The 20,758-nt window shown below is 49.0% G+C and overlaps 2 protein-coding genes across 2 annotated transcripts in view; one reads left to right on the top strand and one right to left on the bottom strand.

Annotated features, from left to right (window-relative positions):
• Positions 1-415: 415 nt before the first annotated feature.
• LOC132823912 (tigger transposable element-derived protein 1-like) lies at positions 416-8,567 on the bottom strand. The gene is made up of 3 exons (XM_060838066.1): positions 8,370-8,567; positions 4,016-5,900; positions 416-2,935 (listed from the first exon to the last, which is right to left on the bottom strand). The coding sequence occupies exons 1-2, from the start codon at positions 8,560-8,562 to the stop codon at positions 4,063-4,065; spliced, it is 2,031 nt and encodes a 676-aa protein (XP_060694049.1). The 5' UTR covers positions 8,563-8,567; the 3' UTR covers positions 416-2,935; positions 4,016-4,062.
• Positions 8,338-20,758, top strand: part of mrps26 (mitochondrial ribosomal protein S26) — a 27,087-nt gene continuing 14,666 nt past the window's right edge. The window contains exons 1-2 of the mRNA XM_060838198.1: positions 8,338-8,832; positions 17,978-18,124. Coding sequence (XP_060694181.1) covers positions 8,630-8,832; positions 17,978-18,124 — 350 coding nt within the window. The 5' untranslated portion in view covers positions 8,338-8,629. The remainder of the gene's footprint in view (positions 8,833-17,977; positions 18,125-20,758) is intronic.

The raw sequence follows: 20,758 nt of genomic DNA, 5'->3' as shown, positions 1-20,758 counted from the left end.
GTTACAAACTTCAACGGTATTGTGGCACTGTTACCTGCACTAACGTCCAGTGGACAGAACAATGCCAGGAGGCATTTGACCATTTAAAGCAATATTAACCACCGCACCAGTTTTAGCTGCACAAAACTTTTTGAAACCCTTCAAAGTTGCCATTGATGCTAGTGACACAAGAGTTGGAGCTGTACTGCAACAGGAAGACGATGATGGGATTGAATTGCCAGTTGGTTACTTTTTGAAGAAACTCAACATTCACCAAAGGAAATACTCCACAACTGAAAACGAACTACTGAATTTGGTACTGACCTTACAACATTTTAATGTGTATGTCACGAACAATGTGTCAGAGACGGTTGTGTACACAGATCACACACCTCATACATTCTTGGAATGCTTTAAAGACAAGAATATGACACTATTTTGTTGGAGTCTTGTTACAAACTTTTAATTTACAAATCGTACATGTTGCAGATCATAAGAATGTAATCACAAATGCATTATCACTGATTTAACTGATGAGATCAGTATTTATTCAATGTTTTATACATGTGGGAAGAAGTTAATATGAACTTAGATTAAAGTCATGTGTACGTCATGATAATGTGGTTAAGGAATAGAGAAAAAAAATTAAGCCATCTTTTGATTATGCTGGTTCACTTTTTTTTCTTAAGGGGTGAGGTCTTATGAAGGTGGAGGTGTGTACTGTACCTTTAAGAAAGAGAGGAAGCTAGCAAGGATTGACTGAAAGCACAGATTGGGTTGAATGTTCAACATAACATTTGGTTGAAACAATAGCTGGAGTTGAGTTGCCATGGAACAAAGATAAATTTAAATTCAGCCAATCAGTTTAAATTATGTCCCAGATATCAAAATCCAATCAAATTTGAATTTTACTATTTGGGATGACATCAAATCAATGAAATGATCTATGTTTTGGGGTATAAAATCGGACATTTTGAACAGTTGGAGGAGAACTGCAAAGAGTATCAACAAGTGCAGATTGCTAGCCTTATAGCTCTCTGAAAGGTACCTGTCCACAAGAAAAGTTGTGCAGCAGAAGGCCGAAGAAAAGACCGAGGAAAATCTCCAGAGGAGAATAGACAGTTGGCTGGTTTTGAAATGTGATTTTTTTTTTTGTAAATCTTAATCGGATTTTTAAAAAATCAGACTAGTAATGTAGAGTGGGAGGTAAAAGATAGGTTTAAGGGAAATGAGTTGTAAATAGTTGTTGTTTTAATTATCTCTTTTGGATCTAAAGAATAAAATTGTTAATTTTAATTTTAAATAGTGAGATCTGGGATAGTTCTTTGCCTCTTGGAATTTAACAGATTTCGGCACGAAGTAAGTTTCTCTGTGTATCAGGTTTAAATTAGCAGAGGGGTTTACTCCGTGTCATAACAATATTCATGTATACCTTATCTGTCAGAATTCTCTCAAGTTATTTACCCACTACAGATGTTAAGCTTACTAGTCTTTAGTTCCCAGGTTTTTTCTTGCAGCCATTCTTGAATAATGGCACAACATTCGTTAGTCTCCAGTCTACCAGGACTTCATCCGTGGCTAACAATGTTGCAAAAATTTCAGCCAAAGCCCCCACAGTTTCTTCTCTAGACTTTTACAGTCAGAACCAGAAGATTTATCCACCTTCATACAATCTAATGTATCCAACACTGCTTCAACTGTGAATGGACTGTCCCCAAAACATCATCACTAACTTCCCTACGTTCCTAAGGCTTCATGTCTTTCTCCATGGTAAACACAGAGGAGAAATATTCATTGACAACCCCACCCATTTCCTGTGCTTCTGCACATACATGACCACTTTGGTCCTTGACAGACCCTATTCTCTGCCTAGTTATTCTTTTCCCTTCAATACACTTAAAATACCTCTTTGGATTCACCCTAATCTTCTCAGCCAAGATTATCTCGTGTCCTCTTTTCGCCAACCTGACTTCCTTCTTCAATAAATGCCTGTGTTCTCTATATACCTCCAGGGGTTCGCTTGATCCCAGCTACCTCTACCTGAGCCACACCTCCTCCTTTTTTCTAGTGAAAGCCTCAATATCTCTAGTCATCCAGTGTTGTCCATTCTGGCCAACCTTGCCCTTCCTCCCAGGAACATATAGACCTTGAAATCTAGCTATCTCATTTTTAACAGCCTCCCACTTGCCAGAGATCCCTTTGCCTGCAACCAAACTACTCCAATCAACCCCTGCAAGCTCCTGTCTAATTCCATCAAAATTTGCCTTGCCCCAATTTAGAACTTGAACCTACTGACCAGTTTTGTCCCTCTCCATAACTATTTTAACATTAATAGAACTATGGTCACTGGTCCCAAAGTGTTCCCCCACTGTCACCTCCTTCACTTCTCCTGCCCTATTTCCTAAGAGAAGGTAGACCTGATAAAAGTCTATAAAATAATGACAGGTATAGATAAAGTGGATGGTAGTTGTCTTTTCCCTAAGTTGGCGAATTTCAAGACTGGGGGCACATTTTTATGGTAAACGGAGAGAGATTTTAAAAAGACTTAAGATGCAAAACTTTATACAGTTTCATGTGCAGAATAAACTTCCTGAGGAAGTGATGGATGTGGATACAATTACAACATTTAAAGGATATTTAGATAGATATATGAAAATGAAAGGTTTGGAGGAATATGGGCCAGGAGCAGGCAGGTGGGACTAGTCTAGTTTGGGATTATGGTCAGTATGGAATGGTTGGAGTGAAGGGTCTGTTTCCATGCTATATGACGCTATAAGAAATACAGACATAACTGTAAGGTAAATATTTAAGATTTACTTCTCTTTCCAATATTAGCTGATTGGAAATAGTCCAAGAGACCCTTCCTTCCCAACTAATATTCACTCTGACATTGACCTTGTGATGGTTGAGTCTCCTCGTATTCTGGCCATGGTTCAAATTTGCCTCCATCTTCACACTGTAACAAATAGGGTTTTGAAATCTCAGCACAGAGTTGAGGATGATAATCCTAACCTGAGATAAAAGCAGTAAAACTTGCAAATATCATGCACTGATTTGGGTGATGGACTATGATTATATTGAATGATAGAGCAGGGTCGAAGGGCTGAATGGCCAGCTCCTATTTACTACGTTTCTATGCCAGTTTTATTCATCTTGTGTACTTCAAAATGGGACTCTGGCATAACGCGTATGTTCATTTCCAAGTTTTTTTTATGGTTTCCCCCTTTGGGAGAGCAGTACAGAGGAAGCATTTTTCAGATGAGAGGCTTAATCAAGATCCAAACTCTCTCTTGTTTGTTATCCATCAAGAGAAAGGTTATTTTATTTCCTACCTTGCATGGACTAACATTTATTCCTCAATCAATAATCAGATTATTAGGACGTCACTGTGCGTAAGTATTTCCAGCATTACAATTGTGTCTTCACTGCAAAATGTGTACCATTGGGTGTGAAGTGGTGTCGTGATTGGAGAAAGACGCTATACAAATGCAACAACTTAACAAGACAAAGAACTGTCGATGTTGGAATTCTGAAAGGAGAACTAAACTAGCTGGAGAAACTTCAGTGGGTCTGGCAGCATCCGTGGAGTAAGAAGCAGAGTTAACGTTTTGAGTCTGAACAATGGTCAATGGATTTGAAAAGTTAACTGCTTTGTCGCCACGCAAATGCTGCCAGGCCTGCTGAATTCCTCCAGCTGTCTCAGTTTCTATGAAAATGCAAGTTTACCTTTACACAGTTTGCACTTTATAAGTGCGCAATTCTAATTTGAAATCCATGACAACGAGGTGTTGTTTTCAAAGTACAGTCGGTTCTGCTAGAACATGGCAGCTATGTTCTTATGTAACCTCACGTTACAGAAAATTGCGGAATAGAAATAACACAGCCTATGGGAAAAATAGGGTTGGGGCAGGCCACCCAAAATATCACTCAAAATCGAAACAAATATCGTAATTAGCCTAACACAAAGGATAGCACAGTTTAAATATGTTAAATTCATATATTTTCATGAAATAATACAGTAAATTTACCACTTTACCCTGAAAGTTTTGAAGATAACTTGATGGGGATTTTGAGTTAACTGTATTAAGACAAGGGCTGAGGGTCATCATCATCATCATCATCACTTTTAGGTACAATTCCGGATGCAGGATTATGCCGAAAAATATTTAGTCCAGAAATGAATGGTTTTAGTTCATTGTCCTCAGACTGTTTCCTGGGGACTGGCTTAAAAAGGTTTTGCTGCTGTGCTATCTTTCTCCTTTCATGAAGAAGCTGTTCATAGGGTGCCAAATAAGACCTTATGCCACGAACTGCTATCCCGCTGCGTTCTGCATTGTAGTCATTATCTTCTAAGAGCTGCAACTGCTTCTCAACTTCCCTCAGGATAGAAGACAAGAGAGAAGTGGAAAGCTCTCGAGGTGCTGCATCCTGGGCTTCATCTTCTTCATCTCCAGCTTCCATTTTCCCCTCAGCTTCAAGTTGTTGTAGATCAGCTGTAGATAGGTCTACGCAATGGGACTCAAGCACCTCCTCAACATCCTCACTCTCCACTTCTTCAAATCCAACTTGCTTTGCAAGAGCAATGCAGTGTTCTTTAATTCTTGGGAGCTCCTCTGATAGTTCAATTCCTTTAAAATCATGAATAAAATCTGGGAGAAGCTTCTGCCAAACTGCACGCAAGCAGTCCTTACTGACATCTCCCCAGGCCTCCACAATAATGTCAATAGCATTCTTGATGTTAAAACTCTTCCAAAATTGAAGAACACTGTCCTTATTATCCCCCTCAGTAGCTGCAATCAGCTTCCTGAATGTGCGCCTCAAATAGTAAGCTTTAAAAGCTGCTATTGCACCCTGGTCCATGGGTTGAAGGAGAGAGGTTGTGTTTGGAGGTAGAAATAGCACTTTAATGTTTTCAGAAAGCTCACCAACAGTGGGAGGATGGCTTGGTGCATTGTCCAGAATGAGGAGAATCTTGAAATCCAAATCTTTTCTTCTGCAATAATTTCTAAAAGTATCTTTGAAAACGTCAACAATAAGGTCAGAAAAGATTTGCCCTGTCATCGAACCTCTTTTGCTTGACCTAAAGTAGACACCTAGAGTGGACCTAAGGTAACCTTTCAAGGCTCGCGGGTTGGCAGAGTGGTACACCACCACAGGCTTAAGCTTTAAGTCTCCACTAGCATTGGCACCCAGCAGCACCGTCATACGATCCTTTGCCACCTTAAAGCCTGGAGCCTGTGCTTCATTCTTAGAAATATAGGTCCTTGATGGCATTCGCTTCCAGTATAAACCTGTCTCTTCCAAATTGAAGATTTGATCTAAGGTGTAGCCTTCTTCCTCAATAAATTTTTTCACCATGTGAGGAAATACCATCGCACATTCCTCATCTGTACTGGCAGCCTCGCCACATAATTTATTGGTTAGAAAACAGCGGTTCTTAAATCCAGCAAACCAGCCACTACTAGCACTGAAGGCGGGCACATCTGCAGGATTTTCAGCTTTGTTCCTCAGGCCCTCATAAATTGATAAGGCCTTCTGTCTTATTGCGATAAAGCTGGTCCCAGATTGCTTTTTCAATTGATCTTCTAGCCACACACACAGAAGCCGCTCCATCTCCTCAAGTTCCTTTGGCCGTGATCGCACCAGTTTGCTAGCACTCAGGCTTGTCCCCGCAATGCAGCTTGCTTTAATTTTTTCTGCATTGTCTCTAATGGTGCGTAATGTAGACTCCTTTATTCCTGTTGCACGAGCAATATCACATGTTCTTTCATTCTGCTCAAAACGCTTTATAACACCTAGCTTTTCTTCAAGTGTTATAGCCTTTCTTTTACGGTCACCACTCACGATTCTTTCACCTGGACGCTTCCTGTAGACATTCTTGTTATGTTGTCCTCCCATATTTACAGCAAACACAGTAAGAACTGCAACAAGAATGAAAGTTACTGAGTGCAATTCGGTTCTGTTATAATGCAATAGTTCCACTCTCGCGCTGTAAGGAAATCACACAATAGCTCCGCCAGTTGAACTAATTGGGCCGAATAACAGAGCTAACTTGTCTTCCTCTACGCATCAGGATACCTACTGCTGGGAGTGGAATCACATATTAGCCACCATTCACATGCAGAATTTCATGTTTTAAAAACATTGTTCACCTACACTCGATTCTGCTATTCCGTGCATTTTTTCAACGCGAATTGGCTATAAGACGATTGAAAAATTTGGACCATTATTTGTAGAACGCAAACTTTCTTTACCTGTACTGGCTAGAACATGATCCTGGTCATATTGATTTAAATGGTGCTACAATGCAATTTTCCTATAATGCGGGATCACGTGGGAATAGCTCTATTGCATTATATCAGGACAAACTTATACGAGTAACTCTCCTGTAACGTGGCAGTTGTGTTCCTGTGTGACATTGCGATATAAGAAGTCGCGCAATATAAAGATGGGTCCCATGGGAAAAACAGGGTTGGGGGGGGGGGGGGGGGGAAGGTGCGAATCACCAAAAATACCAGTAAAAGTCAAAACAAAAATAGTTGTTAGCCTAACACAAACTACAGCACAGTCTAGATAAATCTTTAAATGGTACATTTTAACAACCAATACAGTAATTTCACTAAACTCACTGATATCAGTCCTCCTCAAGATTCTTCCTGCAGTTTGAGGTAAAGTTCCTTCTAAATGTCGGCTACAATCCCCAGTTTCAAGGCTTGCGGAACTGATTGAATTTCTGATTTTAGCTGGTTAAAAAAAATCACACAACACCAGGTTGTAGTCCAACAGGCTTTATTTGGAAACCCCTTGGACTGTGACCTGGTGTGGACTGAGCTTTGACCTTGTCCAACACGGATACCTGAACATCCCTGTTTTAGCTGTGATGTGGAGATGCCGGTGTTGGGTTGGGTGGACAATGTTAAAAATCACACAACACCAGGTTATAGTCAAACAGGTTTATTTCGAAGTATGAGCTTTAAGAGCACTGCTCCTTCATCAGGTGGCTGTGGTGCAAGATCATAAGACACATAATTTATAGCAAAACATCTCTGTCATGCAATGAAAACAATATATTGAACAAACCTAGATTGCTGTTAAATCTTTCATCTTTTAGAATGGGTTGCAAGTTTCCTGATGAAGGGCTTATGCTCGAAACGTCGAATTCTCTATTCCTGAGATGCTGCCTAACCTGCTGTGCTTTGACCAGCAACACATTTGCAGCTGTGATCTCCAGCATCTGCAGACCTCATTTTTTACTTAGTTAAAGCACAGCAGGCCAGGCAGCATCTATTCCTGAGATGCTGCCTGGCCTGCTGTGCTTTGACCAGCAACACATTTGCAGCTGTGATCTCCAGCATCTGCAGACCTCATTTTTTACTGCAAGTTTTAGTTAGTTCATATGTAAATCCTAGAACTTCTTTCAAATCATCTTTTTGAGATAACTTAAGATTTATATAAAAAAACAGCTTAGTCAATGAATTAGAGGTGTGAGGTTGGAGTCTGTCAGAGAGAGAGAGGGATCTCTTTCCCTCACATGCACACACACATAAGTCTATCGGGTGAATTTGCATTTGCATAATTATATTTGCAGATACACTCTATTTTGTTAAAAAAAACACAAAGTGCATGCAGAGAGGCCATGGAACATTTTATCAACTCCTACTTTAGAAACAGAACCAGTCTGGCTGAAGGTTGGGATTCAGACAGATTCTAACCTCACACCTTTCAGGTACTGTCTGAACTTTTTTTTTAATAAAACCTTAATTTCTCTCGAGAATGTGATTTGAAAGAAGTTCTGGGATTTACATATTAATGAACCGAAACCTGCAACCCATTCTAAAAGATGAAAGGCTTAAGAGCGATGTGGGTTTGTACAATATATCGCTTTCATTGCCTGACAGAGATGTCTTGCTATAAATTCTGTGTCTTATGATCCTGCTCCACAACCACCTGATGAAGGAGCAGCGCTCCGAAAGCTAGTGCTTCCAAATAAACCTGTTGGACTGTAACCTGGTGTTGTGTGATTTTTTTTTAACTGAGCACACTGAACACAGATTTTGTGAAGATCTGCAGCTGACACAGAATCTACATTTTGCAAGACAAGGGGATCCTGAAGCTGGATTTTGGCAGACAGTTGTTTTTTGTGAAGATCTGAATTTGTACTTTGCAAGACAAGAGGAAGGTGAGGCTGGATTTTGCTCCCCTGCCACTGCTGGGGCGAAGAGGGAGGGTGGAATCGCGTTGCGGGAAGAAAAGGCCCAGCCGTTCACAGGTCGCGTTGCAGCCGAATTCGCGTGTTCATAAACGGGCGCTCGTGAGGGGAGCTGGCCCGTTCAGCGATCGCGTTAAAGCCGAATCCGCGTTGATGGAACGCGTGTTCTCGCGGCGCTCACCTGTAACGGTCGCTGGCTCGCGCAGGCGGTTCAAATCAAGGGCATTGTTGGTCCCGCTCCCGGTTGTCAAGGTGATATTTCTCCCCCCCTCACACCCCCCCCCGCTCCGCAGCGAGGCTCGGGGAAGGCAGTCTTCAGGCCCTCGACCAAACGGAAGTGACTCGCCGGCTTCCGGTAAGATGGCTGCGCCCATGTGAGTGGCCGTTACTCTCGAACACACACACACACACACACACGCGCGGTTCCTCCGCACTCGGAGGATGTGGGCCCAGTGCCGGACCCTCCTGCTCGGCCGCTGTCGGCCCGCCCTCTCCATCCCGCACCGCGGCCGCAAGTCCCGCAACGACCCTCCCGCCAAATCCAAGGCCGATCGGCGGCGGGTGCCGACCCCGGTGGATCCGGCGGAGCTGCTGGTGTTGAAGGAGCGGTACCGGCAGCACGTGGCTGTGATCGGGGCCCTCAGGTCAGTGCCACCGGGAGGCAGAGGGGACCCCGCCAGCAATAGAGGGCGGAGTGGGGGGGATAACCCTGTCAGTAATAGTGAAGGGGGAGGGGTGGGGGTGGGGAGCCACGTCAGTATTAAAGGGGGGGTGAGCCCTGTCAGTATAAAAAGGGGGAGGTGAGCCCCATCAGTATTAAAGGGAGGAGGGGAGAGGGTTGGGGTGAGCCCCGTCAATATTAAAGGGGGGGGGGGAGGGGAGCCCCGTCAATATTAAAGGGGGGGGGGGGGGGGGGAGCCCCGTCAATATTAAAGGGGGGGGGGGAGGGGAGCCCCGTCAATATTAAAGGGGGGGGGGAGGGGAGCCCCGTCAATATTAAAGGGGGGGGGGAGGGGAGCCCCGTCAATATTAAAGGGGGGGGGGAGGGGAGCCCCGTCAATATTAAAGGGGGGGGGAGGGGAGCCCCGTCAATATTAAAGGGGGGGAGGGGAGCCCCGTCAATATTAAAGGGGGGGAGGGGGAGCCCCGTCAATATTAGAGGGGGAGCCCCGTCAATATTAAAGGGGGGGGAGCCCCGTCAATATTAAAGGGGGGGAGCCCCGTCAGTATTAAAGAGGGGGGGGTGAGCCCCGTCAGTATTAAAGAGGGGGGGGGGTGAGCCCCGTCAGTATTAAAGGGAGGGAGGGGAGCCCCGTCAGTATTAAAGGGGGGGAGGGGAGCCCCGTCAGTATTAAAGGGGGGGAGGGGAGCCCCGTCAGTATTAAAGGGAGGAGGGGGGGTGAGCCCCGTCAGTATTAAAGGGAGGAGGGGGGGTGAGCCCCGTCAATATTAAAGGGGGGGAGGGGAGCCCCGTCAGTATTAAAGGGGCGGGTGAGCCCCGTCAGTATTAAAGAGGGGGGGGTGAGCCCCGTCAGTATTAAAGGGGGGGCCACGTCAGTATTAAAGGGGGGGTGAGCCCTGTCAGTATAAAAAGGGGGAGGTGAGCCCCATCAGTATTAAAGGGAGGAGGGGAGAGGGTTGGGGTGAGCCCCGTCAGTATTAAAGAGGGGGGGGGTGAGCCCCGTCAGTATTAAAGGGGGGGGGGTGAGCCCCGTCAGTATTAAAGAGGGGGGTGTGTGAGCCCCGTCAGTATTAAAGGGGGGGGTGAGCCCCATCAGTATTAAAGGGGGGGTGAGCCCTGTCAGTATAAAAAGGGGGAGGGGAGGGGGGAGGTGAGCCCCGTCAGTATTAAAGGGAGGAGGGGAGAGGGTTGGGGTGAGCCCCGTCAGTATTAAAGGGGGGAGGGGTGTGAGCCCCGTCAGTATTAAGGGGGGGGAGGGGAGCCCCGTCAGTATTAAGGGGGGGGAGGGGAGCCCCGTCAGTATTAAAGGGAGGACTGGGTTGAGCTCTGTCAGTATTAAAGGGGGGGAGGGGGGAGCCCCGTCAGTAAGAAAGGGGGGAGTGGGGGTGAGCCCTGTCAGTATTAAAGGGGGGAGTGAGCTTGAGCCCCGTCAGTATTAAGGTGGGGAGGAGAGGGGGGAGGTGAGCTCCGTCAGTATTAAAGCGGGGGGAGGAGGGAGGTAAGCCCCGTCAGTATTAAAGCGGGGGGGGGGGTGAGCCCCGTCAGTGTAAAAGAGGGGAGGGGGGGTGAGCCCCGTCAGTATTAAAGCGGGGGGGGGGGTGAGCCCCGTCAGTATTTAAGGGGGGAGGGGGAGTGAGCCTCGTCAGTATTGGAGGGGGGAGGGGGTGGTGTGCCCCGTCAGTATTAATGGAGGGAGGTGAGCCCAGTCAGTATTAAAGGGGGGAGGGGGGTGAGCCCCGTCAGTATTAAAGGGGGTTGGGGGGGGGATGACCCCAGTCAGTATTAAAGGGGCGGAGGTGCCGTGAGCCCTGTCAGTATTAAAGGGGGGAGGGGGGTGAGCCCCCTCAGTATTGAGGGGGTTGAGTCCCATCAGTATTAAAGGGGGGAGTGGGGGTGAGCCCCGTCAGTATTAATGGGGGGAGGAGGGAGGTGAGCCCTGTCAGTATTAAAGCGGGGGGGGGGGGGGGGGTGAGCCCCGTCAGTAGTAAAGGCGTGGGTGGGCCCCGTCAGTGTGAGGGGGGGTTGAGCCCCGTCAGTATAAAAGGGGGGGTGAGCCCCATCAGTATTAAAGGGGGGAGGGCGCGTGGGCCCCGTCAGTAATAAAGGGGGGAGGGGGGGTTGAGCCCCTTCAGTATTAAAAGGGGGGAGGGTTGGGGTGAGACCCGTCAGTATTAAAGGTTGGGGGGTGGTAGCCCTGTCAGTATTAAAGGGGGGGGAGGTGAGCCCCGTCAGTATAAAAGGGGGAGGGGGGGTGAGCCCTGTCAGTATAAAAGGGGTGAGGGGGGGTGAGGCCCGTCAGTATAAAGGGGGGGGGGGGTGAGCCCCGTCAGTATTAAAGGGGGGAGGGGGTGTGAGCCCCATCCGTATTAAAGGGGGGGGTGAGCCCCGTCCGTATTAAAGGTTGGGGGGGTAAGCCCTGTCAGTATTAAAGGGGGGAGGGGGGTGAGCCCCGTCAGTATTAAAGGGGGGAGGGGGTGAGCCCCGTCAGTATTGGAGGGGGGAGGTGAGCCTTGTCAGTATTAAAGGGGGGGGTGAGCCGTGTCAGTATTAAAGGTGGGGGTGAGCCCCGTCAGTATTAAAGCGGGGAGGGGAGGGGGGAGGTGAGCCCCGTCAGTATTAAAGGAGGGGGGTGTGAGCCCTGTACGTATTAAAGGGGGGAAGGGGTGAGCCCTGTCAGTATTAAAGTGGGGGGCGGGGGATGAGCCCGGCCAGTATTAAAGCGGGGGGGGGGGTGAGCCCTGTCAGTATAAAAGCGGTGAGGGGGGGGTGAGCCCCTGCAGTATTAAAGGGGCGGTGAGCCCCGTCAGTATTAAAAGGTGGGGGGGGTCGTGAGCCCTGTCAGTATTCAAGGGGGGGAGGGGGGGTGAACCCTGTCAGTATTAAAGGGGAGGGGGTGGGTTAGCCCCGTCAGTATTAAAAGGGGGAGGGGAGGGGGGAGGTGAGCCCCGTTAGTATTAAGGTGGGGGTGGAGCCCTGTCAGTATTAAAGGGGGGGTGTGTGGAGCCCTGTCAGTATTAAAGGGGGGGAGGGGGTGGTGAGTCCTGTCAGTATTAAAGGAGGTGGGGGGGGGGGGTGAGCCCCGACAGTATTGAAGGGGGAGGGGGGAGGTGAGCCCCGTCAGTATTGAAGGGGGAGGGGGGAGGTGAGCCCCGTCAGTATTGAAGGGGGAGGGGGGAGGTGAGCCCCGTCAGTATTGAAGGGGGAGGGGGGAGGTGAGCCCCGTCAGTATTAAAGGAGGGAGGAGGGAGGTGGGCCCTGTCAGTATTAAAGGGGGGAGGGGGGGGTGGTCCCCGTCAGTATAAAAGGGGGGGTGAGCTCCATCAGTATTAAAGGGGGGAGGGGTGGGTGAGCTCCATCAGTATTAAAGGGGGGAGGGGTGGGTTAGCCCCGTCAGTATTAAAAGGGGGAGGGGAGGTGAGGCCCGTCAGTATTAAAGGTGGGGGTGTGGAGCCCTGTCAGTATTAAAGGTGGGGGTGTGGAGCCCTGTCAGTATTAAAGGGGGGGGGTGTGGAGCCCTGTCAGTATTAAAGGTGGGGGGTGAGCCCCGTCAGTATTAAAGGGGGGAGGAGGGAGGTGAGCCCTGTCAGTATAAGAGGGGGGGTGGTCCCTGTCAGTAGTAAAGGGGGGGGGTTGAGCCCCGTCAGTATAAAAGGGGGGGGTGAGCTCCATCAGTATTAAAGGGGGGAGGGGTGGGTTAGCCCCGTCAGTATTAAAAGGGAGAGGGGAGGGGGGAGGTGAGCCCCGTCAGTATTAAGCGGGGGGGGGGGGGGGTGGAGCCCTGTCAGTATTAAAGGGGGGGGTGGGGGGAGGTGAGCCCCATCTGTATTAAAGGGGGGGAGGGGGGTGAGCCCCGTCTGTATTAAAGGGGGGGTTGGGTGTGAGCCCGTCAGTATGGAGGGGGGAGGTGAGCCCCGTCAGTCTTAAAGGTGGGGGGAGGGTATACCCCCTCAGTATTAAAGGGGGGGGGTGGATCCCTGTCAGTATTAAAGGGAGGGGGTGGTGGAGCCCTGTCAGTATTAAAGGGGGGGGTGTGGAGCCCTGTCAGTATTAAAGGGGGGGTGGAGCCTCGTCAGTCTTAAAGGGGGGAGGAGGGAGGTGAGCCTTGTCCGTATTAAAGGGGTAGGGAGTGGGGTGAACCCCGTCAGTATTAAAGGGGGGAGGGGTGGTCGTGAGCCCTGTCAGTATTAAAGGGGGGGGGTGAGCCCCGTCAGTATAAAAGGTGGGGGGTCAGCCCCGTCAGTATTAAAGAGGGAGTGGTGAGCCCTGTCAGTATTAAATGGGGGAGGGGGGGGTTAGCCCTGTCAGTATTAAAGTGTGGGGGGGGTGAGCCCCGTCAGTATTGGAGGGGGGAGGTGAGCCCTGTCAGTATTAAAGGGGGGGGGGTGAGCCCTGTCAGTATTAAAGCGGGGAGGTGAGCCCCGTCAGTATTAAAGGAGGGGGGTGTGAGCCCCGTCAGTATTAAAGGAGGGGGGTGTGAGCCCTGTACGTATTAAAGGGGGGAAGGGGTGAGCCCTGTCAGTATTGGAGGGGGGAGGTGAGCCCTGTCAGTATTAAAGGGGAGGGGGGATGAGCCCAGCCAGTATTAAAGCGGGGGTGGGGGGGGGTTAGCCCTGTCAGTATTAAAGGGGGGAGGGAAGGTGAGCCCTGTCAGTATTAAAGGGGGGAGGGTGGGTGAGCCCTGTCAGTATTAAATGGGGGAGGGTGGGTGAGCCCCGTCAGTATAAAGGGAGGGGTGAGCCCGTCCGTATTAAAGGGGGAGGGGGTGTGAGCCCCATCCGTATTAAAGGGGGGGTGAGCCCCTGCAGTATTAAAGGGGGGATGAGCCCCGTCAGTATTAAAAGGTGGTGGGGGGGTCGTGAGCCCCGTCAGTATTCAAGGGGGGAGGTGGGTGAGCCCTGTCAGTATTAAAGGGGAGAGGGGCCATGTGAGCCCTGTCAGTATTAAAGTGGGGGGTGAGAGCCCTGTCAGTATTAAAGGGGGGAGGGGGGGTGAGCCCCGTCAGTATTAAAGGGGGGGGATGAGCCCCGTCAGTATTAAAGGGGAGAGGGGGTGGTGAGCCCTGTCAGTATTAAAGGGGGGAGAGGGGGTGGTGAGTCCCGTCAGTATAAAAGGGGGGAGGGGGGTGAGCCCTGTCAGTATAAAAGGGGGGAGGGGGGTGGTCCCCGTCAGTAGTAAAGCGGGGGGGTTGAGCCCCGTCAGTATAAAAGGGGGGTGAGCCCCATCAGTATTAAAGGGGGGAGGGGCGGGTGAGCCCCGTCAGTATTAAGGGGTCGGGGTGGAGCCCCGTCAGTATTAAAGGGGGGGTGGTGAGCCCCGTCAGTATTAAAGGGGTGGTGAGCCCTGTCAGTATTAAAGGGGGGGAGGGGGTGGTGAGCCCCGTCAGTATAAAAGGGGGCGGGTGAGTCCCATCGGTATAAAAGGGGGGGGGTGAGCTCCATCAGTATTAAAGGGGGGAGGGGGGAGGTGAGCCCCGTCAGTATTAAGGGGGGGGTGGAGCCCTGTCAGTATAAAAGGTGGGGTTCAGCCCCGTCAGTATAAAAGGTGGGGGGTCAGCCCCGTCAGTATTAAATGGGGGGGGGTGAGCCCTGTCAGTATTAAAGGGGGGAATGGGGGGTGTGCCCCGTCTGTATTAACGGGGGAGAGGGTTAGCGTGAGCCCGGTCAGTATTAAAGCGGGGGGGTGAGCCCCGTCAGTATTAAAGCGGGGGGGTGAGCCCCGTCAGCATTAAAGCGGGGAGGGGAGGGGGGAGGTGAGCCCTGTCAGTATTAAAAGGGGGAGGGGGTTGTATGAGCCCTGTCAGTATTAAAAGGGGGAGGGGGTTGTATGAGCCCCGTCAGTATTAAAGGGGAGAGGGGGGTGAGCCCTGTCAGTATTGGAGGGGGAAGGGGGGTGAGCCCTGTCAGTATTCAAGGGGGGAGGGGGGTGTGTGAGCCCTGTCAGTATTAAAGGGGAGGGGGTGGTGAGCCCTGTCAGTATTAAAGGGAGAGGGGGGGGTCGTGACCCCTGTCAGTATTAAAGGGGGGAGGGTGGGTGAGCCCTTTCAGTATTAAAGGGAGGGGTTGGGGGTGAGCCCTGTCATGAAGGGGGGGGGGGGGAGGTGGTGAGCCCCTTCAGTATTAAAGGGAGGAAGCGAGCCCTGTCAGTATTAAAGGGGGGGTGAGCCCCTTCAGTATTAAAGGGGGGTGGGGGGAGCCCCGTCAGTATTTAAAGGGGGAGGGTGGGTGAGCCCTGTCAGTGTTAAAGGGAAGCGGGGGTGAGCCTTGTCAGTATTTAAGGGGGGGGTGTGAGCCCTGTCAGTATTGGAGGGGGGAGAGGGGTATGTGAGCCCTGTCAGTATTAAAGGGGAGGGCGTGGTGAGCCCTGTCAGTATTAAAGGGAGAGGGGGGGTGAGCACCGTCAGTATTAAAGGGGGGGGGGGGTGAGCCCCGTCAGTATTAAAGGGGGGGCGGGGTGGGTGGCGTGAGCCCTGTCAGTATTTAAAGGGGGAGGGTGGGTGAGCCCTTTCAGTATTAAAGGGAGGGGTTGGGGGTCAGCCCTGTTAGTATTGGAGAGGGGAGGTGAGTCCCGTCAGTATTAAAAGGGGGAGGGGGGGGTGAGCCCCGTCAGTATAAAAGGTTGGGGGTGTGAGCCCCGTCTGTATAAAAGGGGGAGGGGAGGGGGGAGGTGAGCCCCATCAGTATTAAAGGAGGGGGGGTGAGCCCTGTACGTATTAAAGCGGGGAGGGGGTGAGCCCTGTCAGTATTAAAGGGGGGCGGGGTGTGTGAGCCCCATCAGTATTAAAGGGTGGGGGGTGTGAGCCCTGTTAGTATTAAAGGGGGGAGGGGGGGCGAGCCCCGTCAGTATTAAAGGGGGGGAAGGGGGTGTGAGCTCTGTCAGAATTAAAGGGGGGGGGGAGGCCTGTCAGTAGTAAAGGGTGGAGGGGGAGGGGTGAGCCCTCTCAGTATTAAAAGGGGGAGGGGGGGTGTGAGCCCTGTCAATATTAAATGGGGGTGGGTGGGAGGTGAGCCCTGTCAGTATTAAAAGGGGGAGGCGGGGGTGTAAGCCCTGTTAGTATTAAAGGGATGAGGGCGGGTGTGAGCCCTGTCAGTATTAAAGGGGGGAGGGGAGCCCCGTCAGTATTAAGGGGGAGGGGGAGAGAGCCCCATCAGTATGAAAGGAGGGGTGGGGGGAGCCCTGTCAGTATTAAAGGGGGGTGGGAGGGTGAGCCCCGTCTGTATTAAAGGAGGGGGGTGAGCCCCGTCTGTATTAAAAGGGGGGGAGAGCCCCGTGAGTATTAAAAGGTGGGGAGAGCCCCGTGAGTATTAAAAGGGGGGGAGAGCCCCGTGAGTATTTAAGGGGGCAGTGAGCCCCATCAGTATTAAAGGTGGGGGTTGAGCCCTGTCATTTTTAAAGGTGGGGGGGGGTTGATGAGCCCTTTCAGTATTAAAGGGGGTGGGGGAGAGTCCCGTCAGTATTAAAGGGGGTGGGGGAGAGCCCCGTCAGTATTAAAGGGCGGGGTGAAGAGCCCGGTCAATATTAAAGGGGGGGTGAAGGTGAGCCCGGTCAGTATTCAATTGGGGGGTGGTGGGGGGGGTTGCCCCGTCAGTATTTAAGGGAGGAGGGGAGAGCCCCGTCAGTATTAAAGCGGGGGGGGGGGGGGACAGTGGGGAGAGGGCCCCGTCAGTATTAAAGGGGGGTGGGGGGGAGGACCCTGTCAGTATTAAAGGGGGTGGGGGGAAGAGCCCCAACAGTATGAAAGGAGTGGGGTGGGTGGGAGAGCCCCATCAGTATTAAAGGGGGGGTGGAGGATGACGGAGAGCCCCATCAGTATTAAAAGGGGGAGGGGGAGGAGGGAGAGACCTCATCAATATAAAAGGGGGGAGGGAGAGAACCCATCAGTATTAAAAGGGGGGGATGGAGGAGGGAGAGACCCCATCAGTATTAAAGGGGGTGAGGGGGAGGAGGGAGAGACCTCATCAATATAAAAGGGGGGAGGGAGAGAACCCATCAGTATTAAAAGGGGGGGATGGAGGAGGGAGAGACCCCATCAGTATTAAAGGGGGTGAGGGGGGAGAGGCCCCATCAGTATTAAAGGTTGTTGGGGGGGGGGGGGGAAGGGATTGGAGAGAGACCCCGTAAGTATTAAAGGGGGGATGGGTTTAAAGACCCTGTCAGTAATAGGCAGGGCAGGGTTGTGTGGAAGGAGACCCCGTTTAACAATAGGTAGGGGTTAGGGGGAAGACAACATCATTAACAGATGGGCGAGAGGTGGGGGAGACCCCATCTGTCATGGACGTGGAGGATTGGTTGGTCGGGGTTGGCAGTTCCCTATCAATGATAGACAGCAATGTGTTGGAAGGTGAGAGACCCCATCAGTAAGAGATGAGGATGTGGGGTCATGGTCAATAATAGACAGGGATGGGGGTGGTGAGGTAGAGACCTTGTCAATAATAGATGTTCGAGAGGGATGTAGATATACTTCTTAGGACTGAAAGTATCAAGGATATGGGGAGAAAGTTTGAATGTGATACTGATTTGGATGGTCAGCTATGATTATATTGAATGACAGCAAGTTTGGACACAATGGCTGATGCACATTCCTATTTTCTGTTTCCCTAAAGCCTGATCATACTTTTCACAAAGGAAATTCAACATACTCCACAAGGTCATACAGATCATTATAAGAATATTAATACAATAATGATCAGATCTTCTGTTTCTTGAGGACAAAAGCTGATGATAACCCAGGGATCTTCCTTGCTCTTTGCAATATTCCAATGGGATCTTTAACCTCCACCTATGGGTGGGTAGATAGGGCTTTGGTTTCACTTATTACTTGAAACATGAAGTCTGCATCACTGCAGCACTCGGGCATCAGTGTTGCTCTTGTCGTGTCCGTATAGATGTTTTCCTCGTGTCTCTGGAATGGGGCTATATAGCCACACATTCTGACACATTGTTACCCAGTCAGCCACCATTGATGCTGTTCGTTCCTTATGTCAGGGAACTGGAAGCTGCAAGATTGGGCTTGAGCCGCTGGGACCTGGTGGTGAGTTTTATACATCCACATCTGAAAGGTCAAGGAAGTAAAATTTGACCATTTTTCTCTTTCACCCCTGGAATGGAAGGGCTGAGTTTAAGGAGGAAATGCTGCGGAAGCGTTATGAAGAGGAGGTGGGCTCATTGGCTGAGGAACGAGCACAACTAGAAGCTGAAGAACATCGGAGGCTCATGGCTTTCAATAAACTAGAGAATGAACGACTCCAAAAAATCCGGTGAGTTAAACGTCCTTTAATGCAACAACATGGAGAATGATGGAGAAAGTTAGCAGCATCTGTGGAAAGAGAAACACAGTTAACATTTTGAGTCTGGGTATGACTTCAGCATTGAGTTACAAGATTATCAGACTGCTTAGTTGTTGAACAGAGAGACCTAGGGTTTGAGGTTAATAGTTCTTTGAAAGATGCACCACAGGTAGACAGAGTGGTTAAGAAGGCATTTTGCACATTTGCCTTCGTTATTCAGACCGTTGAGTGTAGGAGTTGGAATGTCATGCTGAGGTTATACACAACATTGGTGAAACCACTTCTGGATTACTGTGTGCAGTTCTAGTCACCCCGCTAGAGGAAAGATATTATTAAATTGGACAGGGGTCAGGAAAGATTTACCAGGATGTTGTTGGGACTTGAGTGTTTGAGTTATAGGGAGAGGCTGGATAAATGGAACTTTTTAAACTGGAGTGTGGGAGATTAAGAACTGACCTTAGAGGTTTATAAAATCAAGACCATAGATAAATTGAATAGCAAAATAGGGTGGGGGAGTTCAAAACTTAGGGGCATTATTTTTAAGGTGAGTCGAGAAAGATTTAAAAGGCACCTGAAGGACAACTTTATTGCTCAGTGAGTGGTTCATATGTGGAATAAATTGCCTGAGAAAGTGGTAGACGCAGGTACAGTTAGAACATTTAAAAGGCACTTATACAGGTCCCATGAATAGGAAAGGTTTAGAGGGATGTAGGCAAACTCAGACTAAAAGGATAAATTTAGTTTAGGAAACTTGGCGTGGACGAGTTGGATTGAAGTGTTTGTATGATTCTATCTATGACTCTGACTTCCAGTATTGAACAAGCAGAATTTTCCTCCTGTTAAATATTGAGAAGACTGAAACTTTTTTTTAATCCTCATTTCCAGTCTCTTTTCCTTAATACAGACCTCGCCTTGGTGGCAGTCTGAGATTAAGCCAGTCTGTTCACAGTCTTGGTGTCACATTTGTTCTTGATGTGAATTTCCAAGTTCTTGCTTTTGCCATTTTGAATACTGTATAGTTCCACCTCTGTAACATTACTCAACCTCACCTGTCTCATACATTTGCTGCTGAAATTGTGGACAAAGTTAGCAGCATCTGTGGAAAGAGAAACAGAGTTAACGTTTTGAGTCTGGTATGACTTCAGCATTGAGTTACAAGATTATCAGACTGCTTAGTTGTCGAACAGAGAGACCTAGGGTTTGAGGTTAATAGCTCTTTGAAAGATGCGTCACAGGTTCGTCTCCAAGTTCGTCTTCCACGTTCCACTTCTGAGGTCACCCACAGCTGAGTTCTGAAGAGTCATATGGGATTTGATACATTAACTCTGTTTTTCTCTTCACAGATATTGCCAGACTTGCTGAGTTTCTCTAGCATAGGGAAACAATTGAGGACAGTTCTGAAAGAAAAAAATTAATCTCTACTGGATAGGCAGGATTTGATCAGAGATGGTCAGCATGGCCAGTGGGAGATCATACCTAACAAATTGATTGATTAAATTCTTCAAGGAGGTGACTAGGTGTTTTGATGAGGCCGATGAAGTTGATGTAGCTTATGTGGATTTCAGCAAAACCTTTGTCAAGGTCCCAAATAGGACCCAGGGTAACTTGGCAAATTGGATCCAAATTTGCTCAGTAATAAGATGCAGAAGTGGTCACTATTTATGTGAATGGATTCCAGTGTGCAGTACCATACCCCAAGGATCAGTGCTGCGTCCCTTAAAGTTTATGATATTTATAAATGATGTTGATGAGAATGAGGGGGCAGTGATATGTAATATTGCAGATGACACAAAGATTGGCCAGATGGTTAATAATGAGGAAATACGGTCTTAGGTTACAGGACAAGAGAGATGGATTGGTCAGTTGAGAAGATCATGACAGATGGAATTTAACCCTGATAAGTATGAAGCAGTGCACTTTGGAAGAAGGACTAAGACAAGGAGGTACTCAATGAATGGCAGGACACTAGGAAGCTTAGGGGAACAGAGAGATCTTGGGGAGCTTGTCCACAGATCCCAGAAGGTGGCAGAACATGTTAATAAGGCAGTTAAGAAAGCATACAGGACACTTGCCTTAATCGATCGTGGCATTGATTTATAAGAGCAGGGAAATCATGTTGGAGCTTGACAAAACTTTTGTTCGGCCACAGCTGGAGTAGTATGTACAATTCTGGTCACCACACTCCAGGAATGATGTGGTTGCACTGGAGGAAGTGCAGAGGAGATTTACCAGGATGTTGTCTGGATTGGAGCATTTCAGTTCCTCAGGGAGGCAGGATAAGCTTGGGTTGTTTTCTTTAAAACAGAGAAGGCTGAGAGGAGACCTGATAGAGGTCTGTAAGATTATGAGGCATGGACAGGGTAGGTAGGAAGGAGTTGTTGCCCTTAGTTGAAAGATCAGTAACAAGGGGATACAAGTGAAAGGCAGGTGGTTTAAAGGGGATTTGAGGACAAACATTTTTACCTAGAGGATGCTGAGGGTGTGGAAAGCACTACCCGGGACGGGTAGTTGGGATGCAAGACTTCACAGTCTTTAAAAAGTCCTAGTATTCAAGAGTATTGACGAAATGCTGGAATGTGGGACTAAGGTAAATAGGTTGATGCA

This window comes from Hemiscyllium ocellatum, chromosome 1 (assembly GCF_020745735.1).
Source record: "Hemiscyllium ocellatum isolate sHemOce1 chromosome 1, sHemOce1.pat.X.cur, whole genome shotgun sequence".
Classification (NCBI taxonomy): domain Eukaryota; kingdom Metazoa; phylum Chordata; class Chondrichthyes; order Orectolobiformes; family Hemiscylliidae; genus Hemiscyllium; species Hemiscyllium ocellatum.
The sequence above is the reverse complement of the archived record's forward strand: the minus strand, read 5'-3'. Positions and strand labels throughout refer to the sequence as shown.

What these genes read in the sequence shown, in the direction of transcription:
- LOC132823912 (XM_060838066.1), bottom strand. Translation starts at nt 8,562, where the DNA reads ATGGGCGCAGCCATCTTACCGGAAGCCGGCGAGTCACTTCCGTTTGGT. An exon ending in CGAGCCAGCGACCGTTACAG is followed by an intron (nt 5,901 to 8,369) that starts GTGAGCGCCGCG and finishes TTCTTGTTGCAG; the next exon opens with TTCTTACTGTGTTTGCTGTA.